Source organism: Entelurus aequoreus, linkage group LG17 (genome assembly GCF_033978785.1).
Source record: "Entelurus aequoreus isolate RoL-2023_Sb linkage group LG17, RoL_Eaeq_v1.1, whole genome shotgun sequence".
Lineage (NCBI taxonomy): Eukaryota > Metazoa > Chordata > Actinopteri > Syngnathiformes > Syngnathidae > Entelurus > Entelurus aequoreus.
The window spans coordinates 43,472,750-43,487,704 of NC_084747.1; the positions used below are offsets into that span (position 1 = coordinate 43,472,750).

A 14,955-nucleotide genomic window follows, 5' to 3' on the forward strand; every position below is an offset into this window, starting at 1 on the left:
TAACTACACGGTTAATGCTGTGCCGCCTGTCGAAGCCTAGCAATGCTGTTGCTAACGACGCCATTGAAGCTAACTTAGCTACAGGGCCTCGTCAGAGCTATGATAAAAACATTTGCGCTCCACCTACGACAGCCCTTATCTGCTCATCAACACCCGTGCTCACCTGCGTTCCAGAGATCGACGGCGCAATGAAAGACTTCACCCGATCATCGATGCGGTCGGCGGCTAGCGTCGGATAGCGCGTCTGCTATCCAAGTCAAAGTCCTCCTGGTTGTGTTGCTGCAGCCAGCCGCTAATACACCGATCCCACCTACAACTTTCTTCTTTGCGGTCTCCATTGTTCATTAAACAAATTGCAAAAGATTCACCAACACAGATGTCTAGAATACTGTGGAATTTTGCGATGAAAACACAGCTGTTTGTATTGTGATACAATGTGTCCGAATACTTCCGTTTCAACCATCGACGTCACGCGCAAACGTTATCATACATAGACGTTTTCAACCGGAAGTTTCGAGGGAAATTTAAAATTGCACTTTATAAGTTAACCCGGCTGTATTGGCATGTGTTGCAATGTTAAGATTTCATCATTGATATATGAACTATCAGACTGCGTGGTCGGTAGTAGAGGGTTTCAGTAGGCCTTTAAAGTTTTACATGCCATTGTTTAATACAACCACTACTACACACAGGAAAACATGTGAAAAATAATTGAGAGTAGGTCCCGCCTGCGTGTATCGAAACAAAGATTGTAGATGACTGACAAGCGGCTCACTCTGTCCATGTAATTTCACTGTCAAATAAACATGGTCAGGTGCTGACAGCGATGCCCAGTGAGACTTCTTGTATCCAGTTTGAAAGCCAGATACGAAGAAAGGAAACACACACACGTAACAATTTATCCATAACAGCAAAGTTATTGAGTTCATTTTCATTTATCGTTCGTTTAATTGGCCCAGGCCCACTATCGCTTTAATTCTTTTAATGCCTCTGGATATCAAATTTAATGTTTTTTATTGCCTTTTAAGACCTTAATTTTGGCAAAAGCTATTTAATGCTTTTTAATGACCAGGGGAAACCCTTAAATGTATTCTGTCAGTCTGGACCAAAAGTTCAGTCACATACTGTAGTCATACCTGAGAGCTATAGCGGTGAGACACTGTCTCTACCAAGAGGAATTCACAGATTTAAATGAAGCCCGCTGCTTCTTTAAACTGTTGTCTTCCAACTTCTTTGTTTGGACTGGCAATAATTACTTGTTTCTGCCTTTCTTCTGCGCTCCAGTTACAACAATCTGAGGAGCGCTATCGCAGTAAGGGATCACTTTCTTTCACAACATCGGCAATATAAGTTGACTTGTCGAGCTATAGTCCATGATATTTACTGGCTGGCTTGTATGATAAACATAAATGCACATATACTAGTCAGTGCATCTAGTCAAGAAACATTTATAGGCTCATAGTTTAAAAAAAAAAATCTAATAAGAAGAAGCTCTAATTTAACATAAATCTTATGTTGCTGTATTGTTGTTGTTGTTGTTATTGTTGTGTTTGCTGTTGTTGTTTTTGTCTCTCTGTCTGGTCCCCCTCTTGTCCCCACGGTTTCCCCCTCTGTCTTCCTTTTTTTGGCTGCACCAAATGATAATATGAATACATTTAATAAAGTCAAATACAAATAGGGCAACAAGAGAAGTATCCTACACTTCTCTTTTGTAAAGCAAATCTGAACAGCCGATATGGGCATCTACATCAACTATATGATTTGTCTGAGAAGCTGGACAGGACAAACAAAAAAAACAAAAAAAAAAAAACAAAAAAAAAAACATAAATCTTCAACATTACACACTTTTTAAATCAAAATGACCTATTCTACCATATAACATACTCAACAACAAGGAACAACTTGGTGTATGTCTCATTTATGGATCTTTGCATACACTATCTAACACTTCAAAGTGAATGCTGTCACAGAAACATGCATTGATGATAAAAAATGAATAGATTTTGATCTGGAAGGATATAAACTAAACTACATCAACAGAACCAACAAACATGGAGGAGGAGTAGCTGTGTACGTGATGAAGAACCTGAACTACAAAGTGGTAAAAAACATGTCATTTGCTATAGATAATATCTTAGAATGTATAACCATTGAAATATGTCAGGAAAAAAGCGAAAACATTTTCATCAGTTGTATATATAGATCACCCAAGTCAAGTATAGAAACATTTGAAGAATGGATCAAGGCTACTTACATGGACAATGGTCAAAGAATAATTTTCTTATGTGGTGACTTTCATATTGACTTATTGAACCCTAACAAGCAAAAGTCTATTGGGAATTAAATTATGGAATGGATTAAGCAAAGCAATCAAACAATGTACTAATATGATCCACTTCCAGAAACTCTTCAAACTTAAAGAGTTTACAAAGTACAAAGAAGAAGAACCATGACAAACATTCTCAATTTATTTCATCCATCCATTCATTCATTCTTAAAGTAATCTTACTTATCTCATCATATGAAATATGACTTACTTCACCAATTATTATTATTAAATTATTACTATTATTTATTTATTTATTTTTATTGTGATTACTTATGGAGTTTATTGTGAATAAATTGTGAACAGGAAGTGAACAAAAAGTTTTAGCAACTGTTACGTAAAGAAAAGGGGTAGGATTAAATAAGCTCTGCTTCTTCCTACTCCTTTTCGAACATGTTGAAAAGAGAAACTGGAAATTGTGATGTATCATGTTGTATGCTTGCATGTTCGAAATAAACTCAAACTCAAACTATGTGTTCATAAGTTTAGGCATTCAAGCGCACTGCGTAACTATGAGTGACACCAACATAGTAAAGCAGTTTTTCACTTAAGGTTTTGGAACCTACGATTTACAGCAGCGGTTCTCGATCTTTTTTTACCAAGTACCACCTCAGAAACACTTAGCTCTCCAAGTACCACCATAATAACCAACATTGATAAGGTACAATGGAATAGCTCATTGACAGACTAAAGAAAATTAGCAGAGCGAAATTGCACAAACGCTTATCAAAAAATATTTTATTAGAACAAAATTGACATAAAACATGTATTTCTACTTACAGGCAAATACTTAGCAAACTCTATAGAAACAAACATTGACCGTGAACTTTGTACTCCTCAATGAGGCTCCTGCAGTACACACGCCTCTTGATTAACTACGGAAGCCTGTTGCTCGAAAAAAAAAAAAATTAATTTAGAAACATAACGCAGTTGATGTTTTGTGGAACATAATTACAAGAGATGGAAGCACATATATCCCCTGGAAGGTGAAATGTTACTGTATCGTTAATTTTTATTTTTTTTTACGTGTGGCGACCCTAAATTTACTGCTTATATACTATTCATATCCACAAGGAATATATGGGAAACACTAGATTAGCATAACCAATATTAGGTAATAGTTTTGTAGATAAATAGTTGACATTTGAGCAGCTGGCAAGGGGCCAATTAAAAATCAACCACTAAATAGCTCCAGCCCCTGACCATGAACAAAAAATGCAATAGTAAGAATGGACGGATGGAGTTGGCGAAGAAGTACGTATAATCATGCCAGAATGCAGCCAAAAACCAAAGGGGACACTGTAATTGGAAACAAAGTGAAATGAGTGCTGATTAAAACAAAAATCATGATGGCTGAGAAGTGTGTGATATGAAATTAAATGTCGCTCAGCATCCACCCTTGTTTTTATCTAAAGCAGCTACTGAATCTAGAGGCCTTCTACACAGAAATGAATGAATAGAGCGTTTAAGGAAGGGAGAGATAAGAGAACAACACTATTTGGGTTTGGGTTGCTCAAACTTTATCAACATTTGCCAGGGAATGAAAGAACAAAGACTGGGCACATAGCCAGAACATTGCAGACAGCAGCATAACTCAGGATTTGAGAGACACAATAGTGTGTTTGGACAAACAGAAAAAAAAAAAATCGACATTTCACAGTTGTTTAATTCAAAGCGAAGCATGTTTAATATAACCACTACCAAACGTAAATAGAGTTGAATCCTTATCTTTTCACAAACAAAAGATAGCATTTAACTAATGGGTCAAGCAAGAATAGAAGAGCATCTAATTACCGCAGGGTTTAGAGCCAACCCAAGGGCCAAGTATTGCAAGACACTACATTTCAATTTTTGCCAGGTTCTATTGTGGCGGAGGCATATGGTGTGCTTTCCAATATGAGCAAGCAGGTACAGCTGTGCCAGAGAAAAATGGCTTTGGGAATAGTCCCACTAGCGCAACAATTAATCAGGTTGCAAACAACAGCTCAGCTTGAGCATAGTAAGTATCCAGTAAGCGATATCACAGGCAAACGAAAGATAATTATTCATGGTATAATTCAAAGGACTCTAACTGCAGTATAGAAGGTAATGTTGATCAATGTTTAAAAGTGAACGCAGGACAAGAATTGAGCACATCTAATAAAAACCTGAATACTACATTCTGCACAGCACTTAGTTGACAGGTCAGAACTGCGGAGTTTTGAGGGCAAACGATCGACTAATTTAGCACTCCATTCAAACTATGAAATTAACTTACCTAAAGAAGTTTTGTAGCTTGCTACATTGTTTCACAACAGCCTGTAATTGTCTGTTTTCTTTTTTTTGATTCGTTCCTTACTCGACATTTTAAGAGCTGCCTGACCTAAATTCACCGAACACCTGACGTCTTTCCAGAGACTGATGCAACTAGTATCTCTCGGAAAATCTCGGAACAACTTTGCTGTTCTCGTTGTCAGTAAACCTTTGACACACGCTTCCAAAATAGCTGCACCCATGTTGTTAATAAATTAATTATGCCATGTCTTAAACAGTGGAAAACGTAAGAAAATGTAAGAAAAAAAAGTCATGTCGGGGTGTTTTTATCAATTTATGCGACGAAACAATTACCTTACAATTGTCCATTAACAAGTAAAAGGACAAGGGCGGTCACGGCATGTTCTTGCCGTCGATACTGGTCAATTTTTTAGGGCATTACGGAAAATGACAAGGGCGGTGGTGGCATTTGCCCCGGTTGCCGTGGTTAAATTCAAACCCTACTACTCACTGCAAACTTCATAAGAAACAACAAACATAATCAAACCTTACTCAATGTACAATGTCTGCTGCCACTGGAATGTCGACTGCTAGGATGTAAATATATTCCTGTTTCGATGAAGAATGACTCATGATCCTTTCATTTCTCTCCATTCCCAGGTCAATTGGATGCCAAAGTTGTTTTTTCTTTTTGTCTTCTTCTTTTTTGTGTGTCCTGTCCAGCTTCTCAGGCAAATCATATAGTTGATGTAGATGCCCATATCGGCTGTTCAGATTTACTTTACAAAAGAGAAGTGTAGGATACTTCTCTTGTTGCCTTATTTGTATTTGACTTTATTAAATGTATTTCTATTATCAATTGATGCAGCCGGGTATTTTAGGCTTCATAATGCGCCACACATTTTCAATGGGAGACAGGTCTGGATTACAGGCAGGCCAGTCTAGTACCCGCACTCTTTTACTATGAAGCCACGTTGATGTAACACGTGGCTTGGCATTGTCTTGCTGAAATAAGCAGGGGCGTCCATGGTAATGTTGCTTGGATGGCAACATATGTTGCTCCAAAACCTGTATGTACCTTTCAGCATTAATGGCGCCTTCACAGATGTGTAAGTTACCCATGTCTTGGGCACTAATACACCCCCATACTATCACAGATGCTGGCTTTTCAACTTTGCGCCTACAACAATCCGGATGGTTCTTTTTCTCTTTGGTCCGGAGGACACAACGTCCACAATTTCCAAAAACAATTTGAAATGTGGACTCGTCAGACCGCAGAACACTTTTCCACTTTGTATCAGTCCATCTTAGATGAGCTCAGGCCCAGTGAAGCCGACGGCGTTTCTGGGTGTTGTTGATAAACAGTTTTCGCCTTGCATAGGAGAGTTTTAACATGCACTTACAGATGTAGCGACCAACTGTAGATACTGACAGTGGGTTTCTGAAGTGTTCCTGAGCCCATGTGGTGATATCCTTTACACACTGATGTCGCTTGTTGATGCAGTACAGCCTGAGGAATCGAAGGTCACGGGCTTAGCTGCTTACGTGCAGTAATTTCTCCAGATTCTCTGAACCCTTTGATGATATTACGGACCGTAGAAGGTGAAATCCCTAAATTCCTTGCAATAGCTGGTTGAGAAAGGTTTTTCTTAAACTGTTCAACAATTTGCTCACGCATTTGTTGACAAAGTGGTGACCCTCGCCCCATCCTTGTTTGTGAATGACTGAGCATTTCATGGAACCTACTTTTACGCACTTGTTCCCAATTTGCCTGTTCACCTGTGGGATGTTCCAAATAAGTGTTTGATGAGCATTCCTCAACTTTATCAGTATTTATTGCCACCTTTCCCAACTTCTTTGTCACATGTTGCTGGCATCAAATTCTAAAGTTAATGATTATTTGCAAAAAAAAAAAAAGGTTTATCAGTTTGAACATCAAATATGTTGTCTTTGTAGCATATTCAACTGAATATGGGTTGAAAAGGATTTGCAAATCATTGTATTCCGTTTATATTTACATCTAAACAATTTCCCAACTCATATGGAAACGGGTTTGTAGATTGTAGGATGCCAAAATTGACCAACTTGTGGGATTAAGTTTTCATTCTTGGACTATCAAGGCGGAGAGGCATTATTTATGATCTTGAATACATTTTTCACGAGCTCCAATGCGGGAAAGCGGCTCACTAGCTCATGACGTCAATATAGCAGCAACATGTTTATCTTTCTGTGACAATAAGCCGCTAAAAATAGTTTGTCTGCGTTAGCGCTTATAACAACAATATCAATAATACTCAATTAAAATGCAGGTCACGAAATGTAAATGGACTATTGTTGGTGCTTTTTGGATGGTTATTTGAATCTTGTTTTCAATATTTTTGAGCAGCACTTTGGAAACATTTTTGTTGTTTAAATGTGCTATATAAATAAGTGGATTGGATTGGATTATTTAGAGGGCTTTATGAGCGAAATAGAAGACCTCTCGTTATGTCCCTTATAAGCAGACTTTTATTTAATTTATTTAAGAGTTAGAATGCATTTAAAAAAAGGGAGCAACAGAGACAGAGAGAGACAGAGAAGTCTTCAACACAAACTAAAAAGGTCAAGCCACAAAAGGCAAAGTAAAAATGTCAGTGTTTCACAGTATCATGTGTATGCAGGCTGAGTCCAACAATGGAGAAGATAGCCAACCTCTTCACCCCACTGTCTGGAGGACACAAAAGCTCTTGTCGGGTAATCCGTGACAATAACATGTATGTAGGATAACTAGGACACTGATGACTGTGGTCAAATATTAGCCTTACTACGGCAGAGTGATTCGTCGGAAAAATAATCAAAACCGACATGGAGAGCTTTTAACTGACAAAAAACTGCTGTGTCAACTGCTGTGTCGCTATTTAGTTTTTTGTACCCCTAGTATTTCTCGTTATACTAATACAGCATTACACTACCAGTTATGTAATTACGCGACAGGCAGCGAGGTGTCACAAAGCGTGAAAGTCTGGAGAAAATCAGAAAACAAAGTCATCACATGACACTCAGTACGTGTCCATGCACTAAATTAGTCCGACTTCTCAAATCGTTTTGGCTCTAAATAAGCCTCCTACAGCCCATGGAAACACTTTATATCTGATCGTGTTCAGTTTTGAAAAGTCTGACTAACACACCTGGATAATGCAATTGAAAACCAAATCTTTCGAGAGGGAATGTTCGGCAGGAGAGGACCCTTAATATTGCGCATGAGCCAGTCTGAAGGCGCGGGAAACCACCCAGAAGCAGATATTATTCAATAAAAACGGAGCAACAATTGTAATGAAAAGAATACTGTTTATTTACTTTACAAATTAAAAGAACAAACATTTTGAAGTGCATCGATGGTTGAAAAAAAACGCAGATTTTTTAAGAAGGTAGCTAAGGAAATGTAGAATGCCGGCTTAATTTGGACTCCCGAACGAAATAGGAATGAGATTGAATAGAATACTTAAAAAGCCAGTTGTGAGGACACACTTCGGCTAAACAAGGATGACAACAAAAAGTAGAGTTGAGAGTTGAGAGTCATATAATCGCAGATATTCCACAGTCGAGGTAGAAGTAATTGTGATTTTGATTTTCACCCTCATGCCCCAGCCGTAAATCATACATTTCGTTGTGACAGGCAAGATGGATTGAAGACCAGGACAAGGGCGTCACAACTTTGACTGTCTTGTCAATGTAGACGGTCCAAATGCCATGCTGAGCACCTGGACTCTCAAAAGTGCATTTGGCCACAATATTGTAAGACTGCTGGTCCAAGTGGACATCTGCTAGGGACACGATAGCCCCCAGGTTCCAACAGCAGATGTTACTAGAGTTATCCACTATAGCCTCAAAAGTTTTATGGGCAATGTATAATGTTGGGTCATTAGCGTTGTAAGCTGCACTACCATTTATGTTTAACTGATCACTTGTTTGAATAAAATAAATATTACTTCAGACACATGTACTTCTGATCTTCCCTCGTATTTTTGTAATGAGTTTAAAGATAATCCCAAGGGGCAAATTTTTTATTTTTTTTTATGTGATCTTTGAACTCTGTAGAATTGAAAAATAGCTGTGAATGTGTGTTTTGCATAAAAGAAGATGAATTAGGTAAAATGAAAAATAAGTTTTAAAAACGAGTTTAATTTGCCAAAAACAGCTTTGATTGAAGCTTACAGAGGGGCAGTCCAATTGTTTTTCAGGAGTTTTAAGTCTTTAAAAACAAATTATTATTTTCAAACTTTATTTTTTTATTGCTAGAGTTCAGTATAGAGAACACATAGGAATGTGTTCAATGCGAGTGGCTGCTGAGCAGTGATGGTATCGGACATGTTTAGCAGTGACTCCACAGGAATGTGGTCGAGGAGTTTCCGTGTTTCAGTGATCCCGAGAGCTATGCTGGCGGGAGCTTTGGCTCCTGTTAGGGTTACCCAAGCCAAACAGGTCAAAGGTGAGAGCCCAGACAAAGAGTGATCCACTGGCCCTCGAGGTTGGGGTTTGGGCACTGTGCTAACAACCTTGTCCTGTGAAAAGCAATATGTTAAAGAAGCAACAACAAATATAACCGAAACTTTCTGGCGTGATGGGCCTCCAAAGTAATCAGTAGATGCATCTGCAAACGGCAGTGGTGAAAGCGGGAAGGAGAGCATCTACAAATAGCAGTGGTAAGAGCGGGAAGGAAGCCACGAGCAAAAAATCGGAAGTCCTAAATACCAAACGTAAAACTAATATTGTGTTTTGGAATGTTAGGACAATGTATGAAACTGGGTAGCTAGCACAAGTTACATCACAATGAGGCATTATTAGATTGATATCCTTGGCATAAGCAAATGTAGATGGACAGGATCCAGAAAGATCATTACCAACACTGGAGAGAATTCAGTGTACTCCAGGAGAGATGACAACCTACACTATGAGGGAGTTGCAATCACACTTAGGGAAGGAATTTAAAAAAGCTTAAAGAATGGAAACCTATTAACAGCAGACTGATCAAAATTAGGCTGAAAGGAAAACAAACACCAACGTTATGCTCCATCAAATGACAGTGATGATCTCAATAAAGATGACTTCTATGATCAGGTACAAGGTGAACTAAGTGGCATTCCAGGAAATGCCAAAATTGTAATGGGAGACTTGAATTCAAAAATAGGAAATTACAACACAAACAGTGAGAGAGAGTGATGGGAAAACATGGCTGTGGAACCACAAATGGTAATAGTGAAAGGTTGAGTGACCTTTGAGCTGCCAATAATTTGGTCTTGGAGGGACACTCTTCCTACATAAAAGCATCCGTAAACTAACTTGGATTTCACTGAATGACAGCGACAAAAACAAGATTGACTACAACATGATAAACGGTACCAGGAGACGGACAAACCTTGACGTCAAAGTGATGCCAGCAGCAACCACTATCTAGTCATAGTGTCAATTAGGGTGAAGCTAAGGAAAGCAGGCATTAAGAAAATAGGAAGGAGACCGTTTGATGTCGCAAAACTGAAAGACCCCAATGTTATAAATTTGTTTGTGCTGCAGCTGAAGAACATGTTTAAAGCCTTAGCAGATCTTGATGAAGAAAACAATGATCTGGGAGACAGAACCAAGACCACATTCATTCAGACTAGTGAAGCCTGCCTGGGTTACAAAGTAAATGAAAAGAAGGAATGGATATCAGCAGACACATGGGACACCATCAAGAAGTGAAAAAAGATAAAGGAACTTGTAATTAACTCAAGGTCTGAAAGGTTAAAACAGAATTACAACTACCAGTACCAAGAAGTGAACAAGTCAGTAAAGAAAAAGGCAAAAACAGACAAAAGGAAATACCTTGATGGTCTCGCAGCACAAGCAGAAGACGCAGTAAAGAAAGGAGAACAAGGGAAAGTGTACAAGCTCACCAAAATAATTAGTGGGAGGTATAGAGGAACAAAAGATGCACCAGTTAACAAACATGGACAGATTATTACAACAGATACAGAAAGAGATGCCCACTGGGCAGAGAATTTCAGTGAAGTCCTGAATAGACCAACACCTCTAACAGAGGCAGTAATTCAAGAAGCACAAATGGATCTCGACATAAGCATTGACCCTTTATCAAAAGAGAAAATAATTTCTACAATTAAGTCTTTAAGAAACGGCAAAACTCCTGGACAGGATAAGGTTAATGCAGAACTGTTTAAAAGTAAATCCAGGGGCTGCTGCTGAATTTTTTGTACCACTTTTTAAAGCAGTGTGGGAGAGAAAGCAAATTCCAGATGACTGGTCTGACAGGATCATTGTCAAAATCCCCAAAAACGGAAACTTCTGAAATTGTAGTAACTGCCGTGGAATCACTCTGCTGATTCCAAGAAATATTTATTCGAAGACCATTGTTCAGCATCTGACAGATGCAGTAGACCAACAGCTCAGAGAGAAACAAGATAGGTTTTGCACAAGATGCAGACTTCTGTGAATATAATGAAATATAGTGACTGAACAAATTAGCAGTCTTGCCAGCACTTTTTTCTCTTCCATATGCCAAACCATATTCTATATTCTCTTAACTAATGTATACCACTGGAAAACATACATGCCAAGTGGTGCATTTACAAAGCATACTCACAGCTGTGCACGCAAAAGAGAACAAAAACACAAACCACGATTTTCTACACAGAGGGAAAATGACTATACTCCGGTGAAGTAAATAAGAAAATTCCCCTGCTTTAATATTTATGAAGAATCTACATATGCATGGGGGACAAAAGTATCTTCAAAATACTCAGGAAGCTTGTACAATATGTCAAAACATGCCTTGATTCAGCACACGAACAGAAAAAACAGCTGGAGTCACATATAAGACGATCTTGGTTTGACAAAAACCAAGCTGTGGCAAGGTTTCATAGACGTAGGTTTTTTAATATAACTTCAATGAAGATAAGGACTATATTTTTTGATACAAAGAGGTGGAAACTGCTGATCAAGTACGTTTCTAAAAACTATGCTCCCAAAAGACAAAAGTAGATCATATTTCTCCAGTACTAGCTTCCCTACACAGGCTCCCTGTAGAAATTGGTCTAGCAGACCTATTAAAATACATTGACTAACAATTAAATTAAAGATGCTTCATGGTCACGGACGACCACTATATATCCAACAGTAAGGATGGGTATGTGAACCGACACGGTTCCAATTCCTGGTACCTGGGAATAGGTAGATACCGGTACTTAACAGTACTGATTTTCAGTACTTTAATGTTAATGTGGTAATAAAAGTCAATAGTTTAATAATAAAATAAAATAAAAGTGCATTCAACATTGAGCTGATAATGTTAACTGTGCTGATTAGTTGGTATATTTTGTTTTCTTGCACCTTCAGAGTCCCACGATAGCTGCACAAATAATAAGTTTTATATCAAAATCCGATTTAATTATGACGATATTAATAAAAATAGTTAAATCGATGTTCCCCTCTATCCTGTTGTGCGCCTCCAAGCTAGGCTCCCTTCCTCCAGTTAGAGCGCTCCAGTCTGCACAGATATATGTCGCTCCTCACACACATCAGTGCTTCCTATTTATAAATTTATTTGTGGCCAGAAATAAACTCTATCACCATTAAATTATTTGTAATAATTTTTCCTCGACACCGTCTTTTCTTTCACACAGGAAGTGAACTTGATGTTAGCATGGAAAAGTTATGTTTTGTATGAACTTTCAGTAAAAGACATGGATAAGGAGTAGGATTAGATATATGCTTTGCTTCTTCATACTCATGTTCAGATACTGCATGTTGAAATGTGCAAATAACCAGATGAGGTTCCTTAATGTAACTTATTAATAAAAATGTCAAAAAACTAATAATTCATAACAATAATCAAATCGTAACAAGAGAGCGTTTAAACACAGTATGTATGTGTATCGTTTCTTTAGCGTTTTTATTAGCCTATTTCATTAGAAACACCATGATGACATCAGCAACCCTCACCCCTTTGTTGTCTTGTGTAGTTTTAACCAAAAAATGAAAACATTATCATAAAGTGAGTTTTCAGAGAAAAAAAATTGGGATATATATATATATATATATATATATATATATATATATATATATATATATATATATATATATATATATATATATATATATATATATATATATATATATATATATATATATATATATATACATACACTACTGTTCAAAAGTTTGGGGTCACCCAAACAATTTTGTGGAATAGCCTTAATTTCTAAGAACAAGAATAGACTGTAGTACCACATTCAGTACCCATCCCTAGCCACCAGAAATGCTTCGATGCTTATATTAAACAAACAAAATAACCCTGTTTTATTTTATCTTATTCACATGACGGCATGTAATTTCTGTCTCTACATGGTCACACGTTTTATACTTCTTCTCTACTCATCCAATTACGTGCTGTGGGAGGAGCGACCGCATTAACTATATGACGTACTGTATATAGTTGGTTTATTCGACTTTCTGGATTATTTTGGAGTTTTTATTTATAAAATGTGACTGTTATCATATATAACTGAAGAGATATTCTATGAATGAATATTTTCTAATAACATTGACTAATTTGTAAAGTAAATATGAACCAAGGCACAGGAAAAACCCACATCTATAACAATTGTATTTATGCATGCTCAAAAAAAAAAAAAAAATGATGGGCACCTGAGCTGCAGTGTCACTGTGACATCAGGATGCCAGGTCCTTAACGCGTGCCCCGCTGCCAGCGCGGCTGATCTTTTGAAATGCTGCCTGCTTTGTGAATTGATTGCCCTGGCATCTGTTTTTGCAGGGCACTTCTTTGTTCTTCATATCACTCATTCCAGCCACTCACTCTCCATTTTTCTCTCTCTCTTGCACTTTTTCATTACTTTTTAAATGTGCTCATCTCCCAGCTCACTCTGCAGACGATATGATACCAGCGATGAGGCTGCTGCGCCAAGTTTTACTTCTGTGTCACTAGCGGCCATGAGATATTGACTGAACGCTAATAAGGCGTTTTGGCATATTTGCAGTTCACTCACTATTTTAATCAATAGTGTCACAGAGGTCATTTGGAAATTAGCTTGTGTTATTATGACATGACTGTTAAATATGCAATGTCCTAAGCAATGCTGATGTTTGAAAATGAGCATATATAAAGTAAACAAACACCAATTTAAATTGAATTGGAAACAAATTCCACCTTTGCTGTGCACAAAGTAGAACTTAATACATTTATCAAATGAGAACTTAATTTTTGGTTACCATCTCAGACGGAATGTAAATGCTGACATCATTCTTGAGGAAAAGCAAACAACCTTTTCGAACTTCACCTGTTATGGCTGATTTGCAACTCCCCAAGAAGCTGATTGTTGAACCACTGGTTAAAGTCCACATTGTCAAACAATTCGAAGGCAGCGAGTCCCACCGCGTTGTACACTGCGCACAAAGGGAGAAAGGCATTAAAACTTGAGTCACAAACTCATCACGCCACACAATGCAGCATTTCAAAAGTCCTGACATTAAAACATTCTATGCAGATTTAATTTCTTGAAAATGAAACTGTGATGCAACCAAATAGTGACTTGTATTCAGATTAGCTACCCTTCAACTGCGGAAGGCAACCAAACCAAAGTCAACATGAAAAAAAGGCAATTTGGCTGTAGTACACTGCTGGCAAGGGCTTCAGAAGCATGGAACTAACAGAGAATTTGAAAAAGGGTAGAATAAGACAGAAGGCTGCAGTAATAGACAAAGTATAGAACCAGCTACAGACAAAAACGCCAATGGATAAACAGGACTATCATGCGAAGGCAAGATATGCTTACTGTCGTTATGTGACTGTCACTTTCTAAAACAGTGTTATTATTAGGGATGTATACAGAGTGCTGGTATTTTTTGGTACCTGTACCTAATTGGGTCAGTCTAAGAGGACCGTTAAAATTCTGGTACTTTTTTAAATCTAGCTGACCGTCACATTTGTTGCTGTCACATTCATTCAAGTGCCGCAGCAAAGCATGAAAAAAGAGACAGCGGAACAGCCAATCAGTCTACTTTTTACCACCCCTCTTACGGTCAAAACATACACAGAAAGAAGTAAACCATTATAGATTTACGTGTCATTGGAATCGCGGACGGAACCAATGTTCGCTAAAAACAGAATCTAAATGCGCAAAGTCATGGAAGTTGCCGTAATGTGACTGAGATTCTGTCATTGAGAGAAAAAGGGGACATGATGTTTATGGGGACCGTGCACTTGACAAACACTCATCACCTCAAATTTGGCAAACTCTAATTTATTGGTACATTGTTATATTTGTTTGTATTTTCTTATTTAGTTTCCTTTTTTATTTACTTAGAATGTCAAAAAATGTTGAAGT

At 37.8% G+C, this 14,955-nt stretch overlaps 1 protein-coding gene across 2 annotated transcripts in view; it reads right to left on the bottom strand.

Moving 5' to 3' along the window:
- ipo11 (importin 11) overlaps positions 1–14,955 on the bottom strand; it is a 211,524-nt gene that overhangs the window by 123,230 nt on the left and 73,339 nt on the right. For both annotated transcript variants that reach the window (XR_009821728.1, XM_062025729.1), the window contains exon 15: positions 13,909–14,014. Coding sequence is in view for 1 of the 2 variants with exons in the window: in XM_062025729.1 (XP_061881713.1) it covers positions 13,909–14,014 (106 nt within the window). In the remaining variant the exon portion in view is untranslated. The remainder of the gene's footprint in view (positions 1–13,908; positions 14,015–14,955) is intronic.